The sequence below is a fragment of the Cavia porcellus genome, unplaced genomic scaffold, assembly GCF_034190915.1.
Source record: "Cavia porcellus strain 051 isolate PalLab524CR breed Dunkin Hartley unplaced genomic scaffold, mCavPor4.1 scaffold_6, whole genome shotgun sequence".
NCBI classification, from domain to species: Eukaryota; Metazoa; Chordata; class Mammalia; order Rodentia; family Caviidae; genus Cavia; species Cavia porcellus.
In genome coordinates this window covers 27,848,508-27,868,350 of record NW_026947489.1, presented here as the reverse complement: position 1 = coordinate 27,868,350, position 19,843 = coordinate 27,848,508, and the positions used below count along the sequence as shown (strand labels likewise).

The 19,843-nt window shown below is 51.6% G+C and overlaps 2 protein-coding genes across 13 annotated transcripts in view; one reads left to right on the top strand and one right to left on the bottom strand.

Annotated features, from left to right (window-relative positions):
• The window catches only part of Stard9 (StAR related lipid transfer domain containing 9), a 113,699-nt gene extending 108,325 nt beyond the window's left edge, over positions 1-5,374 (top strand). For 5 of the 9 annotated variants that reach the window (XM_063249550.1, XM_063249549.1, XM_023567531.2 and 2 more), the window contains 7 exons: positions 1,922-2,039; positions 2,198-2,319; positions 2,503-2,567; positions 2,937-3,139; positions 3,349-3,443; positions 3,624-3,782; positions 4,352-5,374. In XM_063249550.1, coding sequence (XP_063105620.1) covers positions 1,922-2,039; positions 2,198-2,319; positions 2,503-2,567; positions 2,937-3,139; positions 3,349-3,443; positions 3,624-3,782; positions 4,352-4,453 — 864 coding nt within the window. In that variant the 3' untranslated portion in view covers positions 4,454-5,374. The remainder of the gene's footprint in view (positions 1-1,921; positions 2,040-2,197; positions 2,320-2,502; positions 2,568-2,936; positions 3,140-3,348; positions 3,444-3,623; positions 3,783-4,351) is intronic. The other 4 variants (XM_023567530.2, XM_003475447.5, XR_010047771.1 and 1 more) reach the window with 4 other exon arrangements.
• Positions 5,375-7,582: 2,208 nt separating this feature from the next.
• Cdan1 (codanin 1) lies at positions 7,583-18,810 on the bottom strand. 4 transcript variants are annotated; one of them, XM_063249556.1, is made up of 28 exons: positions 18,665-18,809; positions 18,109-18,581; positions 17,748-17,954; positions 17,392-17,561; positions 17,155-17,259; positions 16,999-17,077; positions 16,484-16,604; positions 16,193-16,302; positions 15,660-15,749; positions 15,066-15,141; positions 14,443-14,648; positions 14,185-14,305; positions 13,911-14,057; positions 13,601-13,767; positions 13,070-13,157; positions 12,795-12,884; positions 12,642-12,696; positions 12,374-12,507; positions 12,197-12,300; positions 11,837-11,995; positions 11,514-11,577; positions 11,280-11,358; positions 10,979-11,127; positions 9,585-9,692; positions 9,411-9,474; positions 9,111-9,286; positions 8,787-8,894; positions 7,583-8,241 (listed from the first exon to the last, which is right to left on the bottom strand). In XM_063249556.1, exons 1-28 carry the CDS (start codon positions 18,752-18,754, stop codon positions 8,116-8,118), a joined length of 3,666 nt encoding a protein of 1,221 aa, XP_063105626.1. In that variant the 5' UTR covers positions 18,755-18,809; the 3' UTR covers positions 7,583-8,115. The 4 variants fall into 4 exon arrangements, 2 of the variants coding, with proteins under 2 accessions (XP_063105626.1, XP_063105627.1); XM_063249557.1 differs by having other exon boundaries at positions 17,748-17,951; XR_010047772.1 differs by having other exon boundaries at positions 8,150-8,241; positions 8,787-8,992.
• Between the last annotated feature and the right edge of the window lie 1,033 nt (positions 18,811-19,843).

Below are 19,843 nucleotides of genomic sequence, written 5' to 3'. Positions count from 1 at the left end.
ATATTGTTAAAGATATTGGTCAGTAATTTATTTCTAATTGCTATTTTGCCCTTATACAATGAATTTTTGGAAGAATTAATATTAACTCCTAATTAATTTGGCAGATTTTGCTATCCTGAGTTTTAGTACTAGTTTGATGTTTTGTTAAATGTTTGGTTAAGATTTTCTGTTTCTTCTTGTGTCAGTGATGGTATTTTGTATCCTTTCAGAAATTTGTCCATTTCATTGAAGTTATCTAAATTGTTGGCATACGTTGTTCATAGAATTCATTTTTATTTCTTTTCATTGATGTTTAAAGCTAAAATTTTTCATTTGATCATTCCTTCAGCTATATCCGATATGTTTGTTGTTCGTTATTTTGGTAGTACCGGGGATCAAACCCAGGGCTTTTGTTCTAAGCTACATCCAAGCACCCAACCTTGATTTGTTTTGTTTTGAAAGTGTCTCACTAAGCCATTGTGTTGCTGAAGCTGTGCTAGAACTTGTAATCCTCCCGTGTGCATTACCATTCCAACTTTAAAAAATTTAAATATATTATTATATTTGATATAGCAGGGTGTTTATTTATTGTAACCCCCACTATGACTTCGTTATATTCTCTTATAATGTTCCACTTCCCCTACCCTCAGCATACCTTCGATTCACAAAGCATAAAAGATTTATTTTGGCATGAGCTGTGGAGGGTCTGAAATAGTCTTTTTCATATGGCTACCCAATTGTCTTAGCAATATTTATTGATTAATCCGTGATTATACTTGGAAGGCATCAGAGTAGCACTGGGAACAGATGAGATCACCTGGGAACAAGTTACAGAGTAAGATAGTAAATAGGGCCTGAAAGGGTCACACAATACTAATGTGTGGTTGAAAACCACTCAACAAAAGGAACAGGACGGAGCTGGAGGTGGGACTCCAGGCAGGCCTCAGGAGGAAGGTGGCCTTGGAAGCTGCGTGGGTCCCAGCCACAGGAATCCCAAGCAGTGTGACTGCTACTTGGAATAGAGAAAGAGGCTGGAGGAGAATGGGATAGAGAGAATCAACTACAGCCGGAAGTGCATCTGTGAAAACAGGGCTTGGAGCTTGTGGTCCTAACAGGAAGTCTCCGGTGAAGAGGGGCAGGCAAGGCAGGTGGAACAGGTCAGTAATTAGGCTGCCTGACAGGGAGCTAAGAAATTAAACCTAAGCTGGGTGAGCTGCTCTCTGCTGCAGCTGGTGGAGCGAGATGAGAAAGCAGGTAGTCTTTGCTAACTCTTCTTGGCTCCACAGAGCAATGGTTATAAAAGTGGTGACAAAAGTCATCTGGTGACTGCCTGTTAAGGCCAGCAGAAGTTGGGCCTATGTCATGGACCCAGAGGCTCAGCTCATCTGGTTCCACATTAGGACTTAGGGACCAGGGGTTTGGCTTTGCAGAGCAGTGTTTTTCCTCTCTGCCTTATCTTCCACTTTGGCTTTATGACCCACACGAGCCTCCCACCCCAAAGCCATAACCTTATTCCTGTTGCCATGGTGGTCCAGAAAGCCTCCCATCACCATCCTTGAGGTTGCCATTCAGTTCTGATCCCTGTTGGAATTCTGAAAAGTGGCCTGGAGGGCAAGATGTTCCAGAGCTGATTTCTTTCTTTTCTTTTCTTTCTTTCTTTCTTTTTTTTTTTTTTTTAAATATCTTTTCACTCTAGTGGTTTGTTTGTTTGGTTTTGGTACTGGGGATTGAACTCAGGACCTCGGGCTTTGCAGGCAGGTGCTTATGCTGCTGGGCTAAATCCCTGGCCAGGGCTGATTTCTATTGTTTGTGACCTCTTGGCTGCATCTTGCCTCCTGGAATCCCAGCAGGGTGGGTCTGAAACAGGCATCAAAGGCCAACAGTGAGATCATTCTGCACTTCCTTGCTGGCTCTCTGGCCCTGAATGTCCTCTGTTCCACAGAGGGACTCTCACTTGCCTGGTTCCAGAGAAACCTGGATGGTGAATGGGCGGAGCCGGTCTGCATTCAGGAACAGTCACATGTACCTGGCTGGATCTACCCTGAAGAGCTCAGCCTACGGTGAGTGGTGGGCAGGTGGGATATAGATTCTGGTTTGGGGCTCAGGAGTGAGTCACTGGCCTGAGAGTATCAGTGTTCATGTTGATGTCCCTGCTGAAAGCTGTGAATGTCCTGAGGATCTGCGGTTCGTGCTGTCTCAGAGTCTCTGTTTCTGGCAGGCCACAGAGGCTCCGTGGGCACTTGCTGCTGGTCGCCATCCAGCCTGTCTAGCTTGGGAACCTGCTTCTCCTCCTCCTACCAGGATTTGGCCAAGCACATCGTGGACACATCCATGGCCGATGTAACTGCCCTATTTGTCTGCTTTAGCCAGACCTCTGCTTGGGTGGGGCGGGGGGAGCTGTGCAGATTATGGCCACCTTGATTGTGGCCTTCCTCAGTGGCTATCTTGAGAAACAGGTGTTCACTGACCTAGGGGCCTGGTGTGTATGCTGCCAACTGTATAATGTGGTGACTGTGTCCCCAGGTAATGGCTGCTTGTTCAGATAATCTTCACAACCTCTTCAGCTGCGAGGCAACAGCAGGCTGGAAGTAAGTCCCTTGGTTCTGTCGCAGTTTTACCCTTGTCTTGTTTGGCTTCTCCTCCCCTTCTCTGCCTAGTGTCCCAGAATCCCATAACCTGAGCTCTCCTCTCTGCTTTGGAATCCATTGTTTTATTTTGTTTTGCTGTTACTGGAACCCAGAGTCTTCACCCTGGGCTACATTTCTACCCCACTCCCCTGTTTTTTAAACTTTTAGATAAGGTCTATGTCACTAAATGACTGGGCTGGGCTTGAATTTGTGATCCTTCTGCCTCAGCCTCTCAAAGTGGTGGAATTATAGGTGTGCATCACCATGCTCAGCTGGAACCTGTTTTTATTTTTTTACCTCTTCCTCTTTCTGGTCCTTGGGGTCCTTCAGCTATCAAGGTAAGGAGCAGGAGGTACAGCTTTACTACAAGGAATTTTCTTCTACTCGTCACGGCTTCCTGGGGGCAGGAATGGTGGTCCAGCCGCTGTCTCACGTGTGGGCAGCTGTGAGTGACCCAACCCTGTGGCCCCTGTATCACAAGCCCATCCAGACAGCAAGGCTGCATCAGCGGGTGACCAAGAGCATCAGCCTGGGTGAGTTCAGAGGAAGGAGGCTTCAGGAGTCTGGCCAGGGACAGCGGTAGAGGGTGGGAGGCAGCCCTGTTGGGATGCCCGCTCCTCAGGCCACCCCAGAGCGCTTGGCCTAACTTTCCTTGAGTGTCAGTCAGCATATAAAGGGGTTGAAGGCAGAAGGATTAGAAGGTCTGCCCACAGTTCCTGACTCCCTTGCCCTGCCTCTCCAGTGTACCTTGTGTGCAATGCCTCCCTGTGTGCGCTGAAGCAGCCGAGGGATTTCTGTTGTGTCTGCGTAGAAGCCAAAGAGGTGCCTGCCTCACAGGTGGTAAAGATGTCGTGGGAAGAACGGGGAATGGAGCACTCGTGGGCACTGGGTCCTCCGTGAGAAGGAGAGCACACTGGGGGTGGGGCCAAGGCAGGGGCAGCTTCAAGGCTGGCCCAGCATTGCCTTCCACTATGCTGACTATTGAACCTGTCCCTTGACGCACATCTCTGTCCCTAGGGGCACCTGTCTGTCATGGCAGCTCAGTCTGTGTATGACACATCTATGCCAAGACCCAGCAGACAAATGGTCAGAGGGGAAATCCTGCCTAGTGCTTGGATCTTGCAGCCTGTCACCATGGGAGGGAAGGAAATTACAAGAGTCATCTACTTGGCCCAGGTGATACTGGCTTCACAGCACGTGTTGGAATTTGTCTGTCCTTCTGGGCAACATCTTTCAGTGGCCTGGCCCTTTGCCTGATAGATGGAAGACTCGAGGCTTCTAGGGCTCCCAGTGGGAAGTCAGAAATAGGAAAGAATTTACCAGCCCTTCTCTCCCAAGGTCCTTAACACTGTATAGATGAATCATTGCAAGGGCTGAGCTGGGTGTAGTGTGTACACCAGTAATCCCAGCACTTAGGAAGTTGAGGCAGGAGGAAGGATCTCAAGCTCAAGGCCAGCCTAGGTGATTTAGTGAGATCCTGTCTTAAACCCCACTCCACCTGCATAGAAGCTTTGGTAAACTCATCCTTCATTCTGTTTGGCTTTCTACTTTCAGTCCCATGACTCGGACTTTCTCAGTGGGAGGTGAGAACTGAGGCTGAGATCTGAGCAGTGGAGCCCAGGAGTTTGTAGATGGCCTTTGGGGCCTAGTGACCTCCCACTGCCTCGTCAGGGTGTCTGTTGGGACAGGAAGGCCCTGGCACCTTCAGGTCTTTTTCAACCCTAACTCTTCCTTCTTACTTTCAGGTAGAGCTGGGTGCTCCAGGCTTTCCCCCTCATCACCTGAGTTCCTTTGTCAGACAGCAGCCTCTGATTGTGGCCAGGCTGGCTTCCTTCCTTGGTAGCTAGCATCGCCTTGTCAAGATGGTGCTTCTGAACTGATGCCACGGCCCTGAGGTGAGAAGAACCGAGGCTACCTTGGTTGCCTCTGGCACCTTTGCATTGAGCACTTTGGGCTCCTGGCCCGAGCCGTTCAGCTGTCAACTCACCTTTTGGATTTCTCACCTTTTTTTGCATTCCTGGGACTCAGCCATCAGAGTTGGGGAACTTTGGTGTTTTGGTGCAGCACCTCCTTAATCCTGCCCTGTCCTACGGGAGAGCTGTCAGGAAGCAAGCAACCACCAGCCAGGACTCCATTCTCCATCTGCTTTCCTTTTGGCGGGCAGCTTGTCTGTGTGGTGGAGTTGGGACCAAAGCAGAAAAGAGTTAAAAAAAAAAAAAAAAAAAACAGCTGACCAAATCAGAGTGCTGATTCAGAATCTTTTCTCCCTGGTGAATTTTTGCAAAATTTACTGTTTGTTTTGCCTTTTCTTTCCTTTCCTGACACGTGGGTCTTTGCACCAGAGCTAGGGGGCATCAGATTAGAAATGGGTGGATATGGGGTAGAGCTAAGGACTGCCTCTTTGAGGAGCAGTGCACTGACAAGAGGAACTTCATACTGAAAACTGAACTCTGAAGATGGGAAGGAGGTGCGGATGGGCAGTGGAGATAAAGGAATTGTCAGGACCTGCTCTGGCTGTCTTTGTTAAGGGTGGAGGTGAGTTTGTGCTAATGGGGGACTCCCTGCTGTAGTGCAGTTGCTGCGTATCCCTGCTGGCAAAGGGCAGTCACCGGGGCCTGAGCAGATGTGGTAAATCTGAGCAAGAGTGGTAAATCTCTGTGCAGCACAGCAAGGATTTCTGCTTCTGAGAATGTCTGCAGAGCCTTCTTTTTCTCGTACCTCATTATTTATGTATTATTGAAAGTTTTAAAAACTTGCTTTTAAATTTCTATTTTTTTCTGGTTAATTTGTTTTGGTAACATTTGGTAAATTAATGCCTTCATATATAAATCTCTTTATGAAGACCTGATCCGAAAGGTCAGGATACCTGTAAACCCAAAGTCCCGTGCATACCTGTATTCTGGGAAGGAGGTCTTAAAAGAGCTTGTGCCTGTTATTTGAGCTTGGTAGGATTTGGCCTGCCCTATGGCCTGCACTCAGACTGCTTCCTTTGTGCCCAGCGCCCACCTAGCAGTCATCAGCAGCCAGACACCTTGCACATGCCCAAGTGAAAAGATGAGCAAACATCCTAGAGCTGGAGGAGGCAGGTGTAGGGACCTGAGTGCAGGGACAGTCTCATGGTGACGCTGTTTCCCTCACATACCATGCTGAGTCGGCAGTGTGTAATCGGCAATCATCTCTGTTCCACATCTGTGCCCTCAGCCAACAAACGTTGTTTCTTGTCTTCTTCTAAACAATACAGGATAACAACTATTTATACTCACTTACCTTGTTGTAGGTATTATAAGCAATCTAGAAATGACTCAAATATACAGTACAGGAGAAAAAATAAGTGTAGTGGATGACTGTTAGATGCAAATATTGTGCCATTATATATAGGCCTAAGCATCATGGAACCAGCACAGCCCCCAGATATACTGAAGGCTGATGTTTTGAGGCTCATTTTGTAGCAAATCACAAGTGACTGTTCAGCTAAATGCAAGATCAGATTTTAGTTTAGATTAGTGGTTCTCAAACTATGGCATTCAACAGAGTCACCTGAAGGCCTTCTTACACTCAGTCAGCTAGGGAGAGGCTGTGGCTTCTGTTTCTCTAGGAAGTCCCAGGTGATGCTTGAGGCTCTTGTCTAGGGACAGCACTTTGAAGAGTGCTCGTTTGGACAATTCAGAGTGCAGATATATAGAAAACAATCTGATTAATTCACTGGTCCTTTGTAGTTTCCTATCTCTACAGCCCTTATGAGTACCTGTAAGGCTTACATCGACCAGGGTCCATCATTGGGACCATACAGGTACCCATAACACCTGGCTTTAACTCAGTGGCCTTAAGTCAGACCTTCGTAAGCCCAGCATTCTTTGGGGCTTGAGACTCTCCTAAGCACGTCAAAAAGTAGCTTGTGAGCCTGTTGCTTACCTTCAGCAGGGTTTGGCTTTGCTTGCTGTTTAACCCTATTGTTGTAGTGCTTGTCTTTGAGCACAGAAAGCAGAAATATAAGCTGGGTGTGGTGACACATGTCTGTAATCCCAGCACTCCAGAAGCTGAGGCAGGAGGATCAGGAGGATCACTGTGCTATAAAGACCAGGCTGATCTTAAACTCACTGTGTTGCCCAGGCTGCCTTAACTCATGTCAGCCTCAGTTGCTGGGATTATAGACATGTGTCACCACATCCAGCAGGAAACTGTATTTCTTAAAAGCTTTTTTGAGAGGGCTGGGAGTATAGCTCAGTGGCATTGTACATGCTTAGTGTGTATAAGGCCCTGGCTTCAGTTGCCAGGACAAACTTTTAAGAAGGCACTGGACTTGAAGGACAAAAATAAAGGCTTTTGACAACGAAGAGATTAGGTTCAGATGCAGAAATTTTAAGGGAGTGGTGGTGAAAGAGGCATGGTGGGCTGCAGTGAGCAGGGAGAAATGTGACTGAGAAACTCTTCTGTCACCAGCTTGCTGATGATGGCATCTCCTCATTTTGCTGTGGAAACACAGGGAGATCTCTCTGGGCCCACAAAATCTGGGTCAACGACCTTTCTGATAACAAATTTTTATCCTAAGAAATGTTGCATGCTTAGATTTTTATAAGCCACTTACAAACTGTCTTATTCTCAAAAAGAAGAAACATCATGTAGGAATGAATATAATGTACTTTACTGATTCATTTAGAGACATAGTCTCAACAATTAATCCAAAAAATAGAACACTTTGTTCCAAAGCACATTCTGAGCTAAACTTGATATTCCAGAAGCTACTCCACCATGTAGCTCAGCAGGGAGGCTCCTGTGAATGGAAACTGCACTATATCCTAAATCTGTCCTGCGCACAGGGAGTTACACACCAGACAATTCTGCACTGCTGCAGGAAGTTAGCAGCAGACAGTGCCTCAGGGTGGGAGTCGCAGGGTGGGCTCTACATGGATGTCGCAGTCACGTAGCTCCCAACTCAAAGACTACCTCAGACAGGAAGACACTGGGGAAAACAGCTGTCAAGCCCTTGTTAAAAGTTTATTTAAAAATAAACAAAAACCTCAAAGTTCTGCCCTGTCTTTGGTCCCTGGATGGAGACAGGGTTTAAAAAGTTAACACCTGCACAGAGCGAAGGTCCAGATCACAGCAGGTTCCAGCCAGTGGTCCTGCCTTCTCCGTGGTACACGTGGTAGTCCAGTTCCTGGTGCTAAAATGTGGCCTCCCAAGGTCCATGTTTTAACTTTCTTCACAAGTTAAGCAGAAGTCATTTGCCTTGTCACGCCTCCCCAGGATCACAGATTTCAGAGATGCTGAGCCTGTGCACCGTGTTGAGCAGGCTCCTCTCAGTACATTCAGCATCCTAGAAATCCCAGTTCTTCCACTCAGGACTGGAGCCCAAGGCTTCTCCTCCAGGATCTGGCTGCAAGCCTAGTCTGTGAGCCACACTGGGGCCACACGCTTCCTTCCCTTCTGGGCAGGAAGTCTGGCTGCAAAATCCACTTCTCAGCCTCAGTGAGTCCCCAGGTCTCCTCCTGAGGTACAGGCAGGATCCCTAGCTCTGGGCCAGCACTGTTCCCCTGCTTGGCTGCACCAACTCACAAGCTCTTAGCTGGGGTTCTGGCAGGTGGAGCTCAGCTAAAAACAGGCGAGACAGTGTTGCCAATTCTTCAGGGAAGTCCTGGAGTTAAGGACAAAGACGACAAAAAATGGCAGACATGGTATGTCTAAAGAGCAAACCCTAGGTTATTGGGGGTAGATGGACTCCAAACTCTCCCCCTCCCCCCACTGAAGTGGATGTGCCACATTGTCTTACTGGTACTTGGGTAGGTACATGTCATGGCATGGTGAGCTCTGAGGCTTTCCCTAGCATACCATTATCTGTCTGTGACCAATTCAGTACCCAGTATCCCATTTTATGGGTGAAGAAACTACTTGTCCTCGAATCACAGAAGAAAAAAAAACTTAGGCTATGATTCAAATCCAGCTTATCCTAATTTTAAAAAGCAATACTCATTGTTCCCAGCTGCTCCCCCCACCCTCTGCTTCCTCAGAAAGCAGCTACAGTAGTCTGAAAGAACAACAGTCATGCCTTAATCCCTGGTTGTCCTGAAGAAACCTGACACATCCACTTGTTCTGTCTCCAATACTTGTCCTATCCAGTGACAACAAACTGGCTATGTGACATCTCTTTCCTTGTGAGATCAGAGGAGAGTGACAGCTTACCCCTGGCCACGGAGTCTCATGGAGGCTGCCCAAGCAGGTCTCAATCTCCATTCGGTCCATCAGACCCTTTTCTACCAGCTCCCGTAGCAAGAACAGCAGCAGGTCCCACTGAAAAGCCCACCACGGAGGAGATTAGCATTGCTGGGGCACTGCAGAGTGACCGTGACCGGACAGACTGAGCTCAAAAGTCAGAGTTGCTGTGTGAACTTGAGACAAACACAAGGAGTCTGCTTTAGTGTGAAACAGGAAGCACAGCAGCTCCGCAAGGGTGGTGATCACAAGACCCCAGCTACAGAGGACTAAGAACCTTCCTGCCTGACTCACCTCTCGTGGCCGAGTGTCGGCCAGAAGCCCCACATTTCTTGGGCTCAGCAGCAACTGCAGGGGAATTGGCCCCTGGAAGTCCTCCTTCCACAGAGAAAGCAGCATGAGCAGAAGCCTCCGTGCCTGTCCCCGCTCTAGCCGGTGTGGGGCAGCCAGAATGGGGATCTGGTCTGCAACTACAGAAGAGAGGGAAACCGGGGTCTAAAAATGGAAGCCAAAGAGGGCTTTGTCTTTTAGTCTTGCTTGTACCCATCCCCGAGATTTGGAGAATCCGTGAGAGGATGTGATAAAAAGCCATACCCAGGAGGGACGCTAATTCCACAGAGCATTTGGCCAGATGCTGCTCAGCAGGAGGGCACAGGAACTGCAGGGGAAAAGGGGGCAATCAGCACCATTTCACTGCTGGGAGAACTGGCCCTGGGCCAGTATGGCTCTGCTGCTGACACCTCCCTTCTGGCCCATGCCAAGTCTTACCTGGCGGCACCGCAGTGTCTGGCGAAGCTGGCCCAGGAGCTGCTCCAGGTGTTCTGGGGACACTCCCTCGTCAGGGTCCCGGGGCCCCACGGCCAGCGAGAGCACATCCTGCAGAGAGCAGGGTGAGATCTCATGCCAGGCTGGGGCCAGGCTGCCATTGGGAACAAGCCAGTGGAGAGGGACAGAAGGAAAAGGAAAATAGGACCCTGGGGTGAAGCAGCTGGGCTGAGGTGCCCCTAGAGCTGGGGCTCAGGCAGGACAGCATGGCTAGGAAAATCTACCATGGGGACACCCAAGGGAGCAGATCAATGGAAGGATGATGAGCTCTGCCTGACAGCTCCAGAGATGCCATTTAGCTTGGGACAAGCACCTAACCAACTCCCAGAGGGTATCTCACAGTGCTTGGGACTGTCCTGCCAGACACATGTTTGGATGTTTCCTAGTCCTCAGGCTTCTGTTCACCTTGTCTTACCCAGTGGAGGTTTCAGTACAGATCTGCACAGTGAGAACCAGTTACTTTGTGGCTACCTCTTGGTATTGTTCTGTGGTCCTTATTCATACCTTTATTCCTAGACTATTACCTTAGGTCGGGACCACAGAGTAAACACATTAGAATTTGCAGCACTGCCGCTGTAGCACAAAAGCAGTCAAAGACTGTACATAAATGGATGGGAAACTAGTAAAACTACAAAAACAGCCACACTGGACATGATGGCACATTCCTGTTACCTCAGCTCTTGGCAGGCTGGAGTATCGCCATATGTTTGAGGCCAGCCTGAACTATATAGTGAGACCCTGTCTCAAACCAGCAAGGCGTTCTGGCACATACCTATAATCCTAGCACTCCAGGGAGACTGAGGCAGGAAGACTGCCAGGTTCTAGCCAACATGGGTAACTGAATAGGACTCTGCCTTGAAATTAATAAAGGACTGGGGTCCTGGATTCAATCCTAAGTATGCAAAGAACGAAAAAGAAAAGGTTCGATATGTTGTATATGCTGTTTGCTGACCTAGAAAACCTGGTTTTTAAACCAAGGTAGAAGATCTGTTATTTTCCCTGTCTGAAGAACATTAATCACATGGGCTGCTGGAGTGACACTCAGACTGTCACACTTCAAGCCACATGCCACTCATTTCCACTGCTTTCTGTGTAAAATGCACTTCACTCAAAACTCTAGACTGACCCTTCTGCACTACGAGGGATGTCAGTGCTTAGAAACAGGAAGGAAACTCCTTGCTTCTGTTCTGCCTTCTCTTTCTGTGACAAATGAAATAAACTAGCCACACAACATAAAAAGCTTCTACACAGAAATCCTGCAGCTGATGTGGGAAAGGAAAACCAGGAACAGAGCGGGAAAGGGAGCAGGGAGCTGAAGGGAGTAGGGAGCTGTGTACTTTTATCTCGGAGATGAGGTGGGAGGGGAGGGGAGCGTGGTGCTCACAGGCGCGGGAGCAGCCCCTCCGCTCCCCCCGGGCAGCCGGTTCAGGACCCTGGGCTCGAAGTGTGCGGCTCACAGCCGCTTTCACCTCCCTCCTAATCAGCGCTGCAGGGGAGAACAGAAACAGGATCACTGGGGTGTCCCGTACAGGCTCACCATAACAATCCACACCCTTCCCGTTTCCAGCTGGCTGGGGCCGATCTTTCCAAACTGTGCAAGGCTTCCGGTCTATCATGCAAAACAATGTACAGCCTCACCTGTGATGTTGGCAGACAGCCATGCACAGGCCTTCTCGGTGGCCAACCCTACAGCAATGCTCTCTGCACTGCTTAGAACCTGGGAGCAAAGAACTGGAGTCAGGAGCCAGGGGCAACGACAGCTGCCAGAGTCCCCGAGCAGCTCCATGCAGATGCACATTTACACATATGCACGCATGCACACATACACACACCATGGACCTGCTGGCTCCAGGCCTCTACCCTACTACATACAGCTGCTGGGGTCTCCTCTGGAAGCAGTGCCCGTACAGCTCCGGGGCTCTTCCTTTGGCAGAACCTCAAAGGAAACAGGAGGAGGCTGTGAGGCCTGTGCACTGCCCACTCCCACCCCACCCCACCCCACCCCAAATGCTGGAGGAAGAAGAAGACCACATATCCCGAGTCATCCTTGACCTTTGTGCCTCACCATGCATAAGCCTAGAGCAGAGAGGGGAAAATGGAGGGGATAAAGGATGTGCGTGTGAAAGGGAAGAGCAAACAGAAAAATAAGCCAAGGATAGTGGAGGAAAAAAGGTCCAAGGAGACGTGATTCTTACTCCCGCCCCTGGGCTAATGCATGGGCCCCAGAGGGGCACAGCTGGGAACACAGAATCTCCAACAGCTGGGCTGGATCTCCCCCTTCCTGGCCTTGTGCCACTCGGTACTCTTGGAGAAGTGACTCTGCTTGGCGTACCAAATCTGCCACCAGCGTTGCCCTGTAGCAGGGACAGCAAGTTTTGGGGTAGTTGGAAAGACGAAATCAGAAAGGGCCTCTGAGGAAAAGGCCACCTGCTTAGGACTTCCCCAGGGGCTTGTCACTCTCCTGCTCTCCCAGCTGACTTTCTTTTCTTTGGCCACAGGGCTTTTAAGGGGAAAATGGTAAGGACTGGGCTGCAGACCCTTTGAGGCCCTCTTACTTGATGTGTTTGACACAGTTTGACCCAATTCTCTCTGCCACAAACTCCACAGTCCTGCGCAGTGAAGGAGGCTGGTTGTGGAAAAAGGCCTGGGCGAGCTGTGCCTGTGAGGAGAGCGGTGTCTGTGAGGCCCAGTTGCCGTATACACTGGCACCTGCCCGCCGCTTGTCCTCCTACCTGGAGTCCTTGGCTGCTTGGGGGAAGCTGGGCCCCCAGGCTGGTGGTGGTGGTGGGTGTGATTTTCCTCACAAAACCCCCACTCCGTCCACTGCTGCCTGAAACCCATGAAGCGAGCAGTTTCCGGAGCTCTCCTGCAGCAGAGAAGTCTCAGTTCTCTGTCCCAGAAGCCCGCCAGCCCATGCCCATGCCTACCAGGCTATAGGGATGCGTCTCAGAGTGCCACTGGGGAGCGCAGCCCTGGGCACATGAGAGAGCCCATCCTCACCGATGTAGGGGCAGCAGGTGTACAGCAGCTGCTGATCCACCACAGGCACGCTGTCCTGCATGAGAAGAGGCGGGGTTGGTTGTCCTCTGCCTTCCCGGGCTGTGGGCCTGTCTTCCTGGGCTCCCAAGCCTCTGGGCCAATACCAACACTCACCAAACCATGCTCCGAAGCAGCTGTGTCCACCTCAAAGGCATCTACCTGACACTCTTCCAAAAAAAAGAAGTCCTCAGGCACTGTGGGAATCTGGCAAGAGATGGCAGCCCGTGCTCTAGCTGGCACTTCTGAGACCCCATACCTCACAATGTCACGAGGCAGGACCAAGGCACCAACGCCACATCAACGGCCACACCTCTGGATCTGGCTCACCCCACACTGTGCTCCTGTCTCTCCTAGCACCACCTCTGTATTGGGACCCGCAGGCTGCCCACCTGGAAAAGCCAGCCTAGAACAGCCAGCAGTAGCAGCTTGTTCAGGAAACACATCTCTCCTTCACCCTCCTGTGATAACACCAAGCTCCTGAAAGATAAATGGGGGAGTGAAGGGAACGTGTGTGCTAAAATGGCAGGGAGCGAACAGTAGCCACTGCCGAGCATTTTCTCAAACACAGGCCTCACAAGACACTTCTGTCACCTCATGGTGTCCCCTGCCACATCATCACTTCTGTTGTGCCACAGGAGACAAGAAAGGGCCAAGGGCAAGGCAAAACATCACACACAGAATGTCACTGTGGGCCAGTGGCCTCTCCTGTAAGTTCAGGGCTGACTGAAACTGCAGAGGAAGCCTGGGATGCTCAGTCTCGAGGTGCAGCAGGCCTGCTCACTGTGGCCCCACACATTCATTGTTTTTGAGACAGGCTTACTATGTAGTTCAAGCTGGCCTTGAACTCACTATGTAGTCCAGGCTGGCCTGGAACTCACAGCAATCCTCCTGCTTCAGCCTCCTCAGCCCTGTCTATTCACCGGTAGAGGCGTAGCAGGACAGTGAAGACACTCCGGTAGTAGTCCAGCAAGGGGACAATGTGGTCAGCAAAGGACAGGAACTCCACCAGCCAGGGCACGGTGAGCACTGCCCGGTGGGCCTGCAGCCCCTGCTGCAGCAGTGCGCGCACATCCAGGACAGGAGGAACCTGGGAGAGCCAGGGTTTGGTCAGCAGGCAGTGGGGGCGGGGTGCCATTCCTCACCTGCCAGCTTTCCTAAACAGCCAAGGGAGCAGCCTGTGTCCTGCTAGTCTCCCTGCTCCCCACTTCCCAGGACTTTGTGCTCACTCACCTGGCTCCTGAGGGCCACAATGGAGTCCTGAAGTTCCCGGCTTGGAGGTGGTTCAGGGCCCCGGTATGGCAGGAAAGCCACAAAGCCCAGAAATTTAGCCAGAAGTCTCAGACTAAGAAGGACCGCAGCAAACTGCCTCCGTTCACCCTGTGAGGAACCAAGGGAGCAACAGTGATATGCATAAGGCTTTCAGAACATTTCCAAACTGGTCTTCCGTCCATTGTATCTACCCTCCTGTCCTAGGTCTGGCCTCGTTCTTCCTTGTTCTGCTCACCTGCCAGTCCACATCCGACTCCCCATCTTCATCCCCAGGCTCATGCTGAGGCAGTGGGAGGCCATTGAGCTCCTGGATCTTCAGGCTCAGGCTATCCATGAGATGTTGATTAAACTGGAAGCTGGGAGCAGGGAGTGGGTGAAAGTGAGACCAACTGCCCCCCCCCTTACATCCCAGGAAAAGGAGAGGAGTTGCCCTTTTGAGAGGCCAAACCTCTCCTAACTTGTGCCCTCTCACTGCAAAAGATAGGACCTTTACCTGCTGGCACTTAGGATGAAGTCCTTGAAGAAACCTTGACAGCCTGGGAAGGTGGGGGGTGGGCAGGGCCCCCCACTACTTGGAGGGGCTGCGAGTCGTTCCTGGAGCCTCCGTAGGCGTCCCAGCTTGTCAGCTCCCAGCATGTTCAACACATCTGGGGCCTCACCCAAGACAGAGCTCGCAGCACCACCAGGGCTCTGGCACATCTAGGGTGGCAGAGGGAAGAGACAGGGCCAAGCACAGAAAGGACAGAGTAAGGAACATTTCTGAAAAGCTAGCTCCATGTCATGGGCTGGGCAGTTTTTGAGGCAGGGAATATATTTTTATTCTAAAGGTGAAGAAAGTCAAACGGAAGCACTTGCCCAGTTACTAGGGCTGGGATGTGAAAAGGTCTGACTACTGTCCCTGTCCTCTTTTTCCACGGTACAGGGAAACAAGGTAGTAACAGGCTTGGGAAGGCATGAGATGTGGGGCACAGGGTACAGGTAGGTCACACTGCTGTTTCTGCTCTGGCACCTGAGTGTGAAATACCACCCAAGGAATCTGTCCAGAGTGCCACCTTTCCCTGGTGGCCTACAACACCTGCTGGTCACTGTAGGTTAAATGCTTGCACAGGCTGTTACCTGAAGAAGTTGTTTTTGGAAAAGCCGAACGAAGTGGCTGTGGCTGCAGGCTGCAGAGAGCTGACTCATCATTGCTCTGGGGGTAAAAGGCAGGCATGGAGTGTAAGAAGGGAAAGAGAAAGATCTGAGAGCATGGAGAAGCCAAAGAACCCTCTCGGCACCAAGATGCCGTGCGAAACACTAGAGGTGCACTTAACCAACAAGAAATGACAGGCCACACTGAGTGCCAGTTAGCTTCATGACCAAGATGAATGAGAGACGGAGTGGACAGAGGACCGTGTATATTCTACAGCCTGGTCAGCTACCTATGCAAAGCCATCAGATTTGCTTAACCTACACAATGGAGAACATGGAAGTGGCAGGACTCTTGCCAGTGACTGGGGATAAACTCAAGGCAACTCGAATTAAGCCCTCTGCACTTTGGAGTGAACTACTAGGCAGACAGATTTCCCTTGGGCACTACTAAGAACTAGAGCAGAAAACAACTTCAGGCTGGAAGGAGTAGAGCAAGCCTTCCCCCAGCAGCTTGCTGAATACCACTGAACTGCTCACTGTCAGAAGCAAGCTAAGTGGTGATCAGGAGTGAGCACCCACCTGATCCTGCTGCCCAATCCCTTCTCAAAGTCCCAGCCAGGCTCTTCATGGCGATCTTCCCACTCTCGAAGCACTTCATAGAACACATCCCTGACAGACACAAAACGTTTGATCAGCTGCTGCACAGCTGCCTCACTCATTTCCAAGTGCAGCCTCTTTGCCTGGAAAAGCCAAGGCCAGTCCTGCCCAGCGCCGTTCCTTAGCCTCCAGATTTCTCTACTCTACAGAGATGCCACAGACCCAGCTACTGGGCATCGCAACCCTTGTGTACTTTTGGGGGCAATGGGAATCTATCTGGGCACATGCTATCTGAGAAGGGGACTGCAATCACGTGCTGTGAGACGGCTAAGCTCAGGGTCTATGTCCATGAACACAGAACAGTGCCAGCCCTCCAGCAGTTGTCATAAAGGGCCTGGTCGTACTAACACACCACTAGTTTGCTAGACTTATAAGTTCTATGACAATAAAGCTGCTGTCTATTCCAGAGAAAGTGTCACTTCATCCCCTTCCCCAAAGTTCCCTTTTCTTTTCACCTCTGTTTTTTAAAAGTATGAAAGGCCCGGTCACTGGAAAAATTGGCACGATTGTCAGTCTCTGGCTGAAAGGAGACAGCTTGAGCAGAGGGTGTCATTGTCGGAGAGACCTGAAACATGGCAGTGACATTAGGACTAAAGCCTGATGAGCCATGGTCAGAAGATGTGACCCCGTGTCTTGCCAAGTTACTCCACAGGTCACTGAAGGTAGAGAGCAGGCTGTTTAAATTTATTTGTGGAAGCAGGGAAGACTATGTGCAGAGCAGTGGGCATTTCCACTGGTGTCACTACCTTGGCAACGCTGCCCTCATACGCAGCTCGAAGGCGGCCTTGCAGAGCCGGGGAGAAGCACATCAGCCGCTCATTCTCAGCTAGCAGCTTTAAGGTCCCTTTGTCCAGGTAAGAAAGAACCCTGCAGAGACAAGAACACACATGACTGGGAATGAGACCAGACGACACAGGAAGCAGCAGCTATATGCCACATGAACTGCGCCTGGAACATGGAACAGAACACAAGCCCAGCATGTATATCAAGGGTCAACATGATGGAGACAAAACCGTGAGGAAGTGAGACCCTGTGAAGCAGAGAACAAATGAGCGGGCCAGAAATGTCACCAATGATCTCACGGTCGGCTGCCAAGGGTATTTGATTTTTTGAGGAAAAAATCCTGACCCTTGACACCAATTTTTACAGACAGGAAAAGGTCCAGGGCTACTGTATCTGTGTTATGCACAAGCACACTCAAAGTCACCTAAGAACTAGACAGAAAAGAATAAGGCCCAAATGCTTTGGCCAGGAAACTCACTGAAACTGATGCTCCAAAACCTGGACCGCGAAAAAGACACAGTCATGGATGCTCTGGAACAGCGGGCTTTCCAGGGAATCTAGGGTAATAAGGAGCTGTCAGGAAGGACCACCCCATCTACAGAGCCCACTTTCAAAATAGGTCTTGCTCACTGACCTTGACTTGGTTCAAGATCACTGTCCTTGGCAGCCACCATTCTCCGGACAGTAAGGAGCTGAAGGACGAAGAAAAGCTCCAAGAAGAGGTTTGGTACCAGATTTTCTGGATATAAAAAAAAAAAAAATCCCATTGTAATGGGCACTGTTTGGAGTCAAGGCTCAGTTCTCTGCCTTGCTGATCCTCTTGCATAGCAGTACTGCACGCAGCTCTCTACAGCCCTCTGGGCTCACTCACCAGCAATGCAGGAGGAGTAGACAAGGGCCACCACCTCCAGGCGCTTGCGGGAGGACACTCGTGCAGGGTCAGCGGCTTCTGCTGCGAGGCTTCCTGTCCGGCTGGGGATGAGGGGTCCCAACTCTGGGGTGGGACAAGTTGGGGTTGGTGACTGCTGCAGCTGCTTAGAGCTATGAGGACAGAGAGATATCAGGAGTAGTCAGCTTGACTTCCAGGGCAGTCATAGGGGTCCCTCAGAGAAGGTATCAACAGCCCAGGCAACAAACCCAGAGGTCTGGGGGAATCACTTTTGAGGGAAAGCCCTGCAGGTCTCCCCTGGGGAGGAAGCGGACATTCAGCGAGCGGCAAGGCCATACCGCTCCTTCCTGAGCATCGCCCGCTCCTCCTGCAGACTTCTGCACCCTGGGGGAAGGCCAAGGCCCCAAGGGCTAGTGTCCAGGGCTGAGGGTTGGGAACTGGGGACACAGCTGATTGGGGGTGAGGTGAAGCAGGTCTTGGGCTTGGACAGTGACCGCTCTTCGCTCACCGGAGTTGGGTTGATCCTGCGTGAAGGCTTCGTCCTGCTGAGAGTGGCCACAGGTTTCCTCACATTTCTATCTCCAAACACCACTCCCTCCTCTACCACAACAGCTGGGCCTCTCGCAAAGCCCTCGCAGCTACAGACTCGTCACCCCCACCTGCTAAGCCTCGATCGCCCGGCCGCGGGCTGCTTCTCACCCTGCGGGCCCGGGGGGCACCGAGCCTACGGGAGGGAACTCCTCCAGGTTGCTGAGGTTCGGCGGATCCGAGAGCGCCCGGCCGGGGCTGCCAGCGCCCCTCGGCCTCCGGGCACCGGCCCAGGGCGGGCTGTCCCCGCCGCTCCCGTCCTCCGGGGCCCCGCGGCCCCCGCGCTCGCGGCCCGGCCCCGCACCCCTTCTCCGGCCCCCGCGGCGGGCAAGCGGGGCCTCAGTGGCGGCGGCCGGGGGCTCGGGCGCGGGGAAGAGCTGGCTGCGCGCTCCGCGGCCGCCCCGCGCCGGGCCCTCCGGCCTTCCGGGCAGGGCTGCCGCGGCGCCCGGGGCCTTGGCGGGGGTCGGCGGACCCTGTGGGAGGACGCGGCCGCTCTGCTCGCGCAGGAAGTTCAGCAGGAACGGTACGAAGTCCTTCCGTAGCGGCTGGAGCGCGCGCAGCGCGGCCGCCTCGCCCGGGCTCTCCTGCGGGAGGGAAGGGAGGTCGGCGGCGGCCCGGGCAGCGCGACAGGGTGGTGGGCTCCGGGCCGCGCTGGGGGTGCCTTTACCTCCAAACCCTGGGGCCGGCGCGCGACCCACCGCACGGCGGCCACGACCGACACCTCCTCCCTCAGCAGCGACTCCAAAACGGCAGCCATCCCGGTCCCGGCGCTCTGGGGACTGCGCAGGCGCTGGCTAGGTCCCGAGGGCCTGGGAGGGGCGGGGCCGGCTGCAGGAGAGACCGTTGGGTGGAGAGGGCGGGGCGAGGCGAGGGGGCGGGGCAAGGGGCGGGGCTCCGGCTGGGCTGTAGTCGGCTCGGCTCGCTGGGGCTCGGCAGACAGACTCAGCCGCTGGAGACGGCCAGCGAAAGCGACGTCAGCGCAGGTGAACGGTTCTGAAACCCAGCCTGCTCTTCCTGCCAAAGAGCTCCGTCCCTTCCAGTAATTGTACCAACCATTCGGCATTACCCTAATCTCTCTTTACTCTGTCTCAAAAGGCTTTTCACTGGCCAGCTCTATTGATTGGCCATTACTTTAACTTCTGTATTTACTGGTCGCGCTGAGAGTTAACTCCTGATCAGCCATTTAATTCTTTAAAAAAAAAAAAAAACTTTTTAGGGGGCTGGGGATTTAGCTCAGAGGCATAAGCACCTGTTTTGCAAGCAGGCGGTCGTGGAGTTCGATCCTTGGTACCGATAAAAATGAAAAAGACAAAAAAAACCAAACAAACAAAAAAACCTTTTTAAAGCCAGGTTTCGCTATGTAGTTCAAGCTGGCCTCGAGGTCGCTACATAGCCCAGGCTCCTTGGAATTCTCGTGATCCTACCTCATCCTTCAGCCAGCTGGGATTCCAAGGTGTGTACCACCACGCCTGGCTATAGGACAAAACTCTTGACAAGAGGCTTTCTTAAATCCTCAGACCACCGTGTGCACAGAATTGCTTGCCTGTCGTTTTTACTCTTTCATGCATTATAATAATAACGGGCAGTTTTAAGCATATTCATAATTAGCTTCTAGGAGATAAAAGCTCCCATTTTTTCAGACGATCACGCTATGTAAGGTAGACTGGCCTTGAACTTACTAACCCAGGATGCTCTAATTAGCAGTAATTCTCTTGCCTCAGCCTGAGTGAGCTACTCTCCTAGTTTCTCTTATTTTGTATTTATTTTTGAGATAGAGTCTCACTATGCAATTCAGGCTCGCTTTGAACTCATTTGGTAAGCCAAGCTGGTCTCAACTTTACCATGC

Excerpts from the sequence above, each read along its gene's own strand:
- Cdan1 (XM_063249556.1), bottom strand. The coding sequence starts at position 18,754 with ATGGCTGCCGTTTTGGAGTCGCTGCTGAGGGAGGAGGTGTCGGTCGTG. Across the intron at positions 14,649-15,065 it reads TCCAAAAACAACTTCTTCAG|ATGTGCCAGAGCCCTGGTGG; the intron begins GTAACAGCCTGT and ends CTGCCACCCTAG. Across the intron at positions 13,768-13,910 it reads TTGTGGCCCTCAGGAGCCAG|GTTCCTCCTGTCCTGGATGT; the intron begins GTGAGTGAGCAC and ends TGGCTCTCCCAG.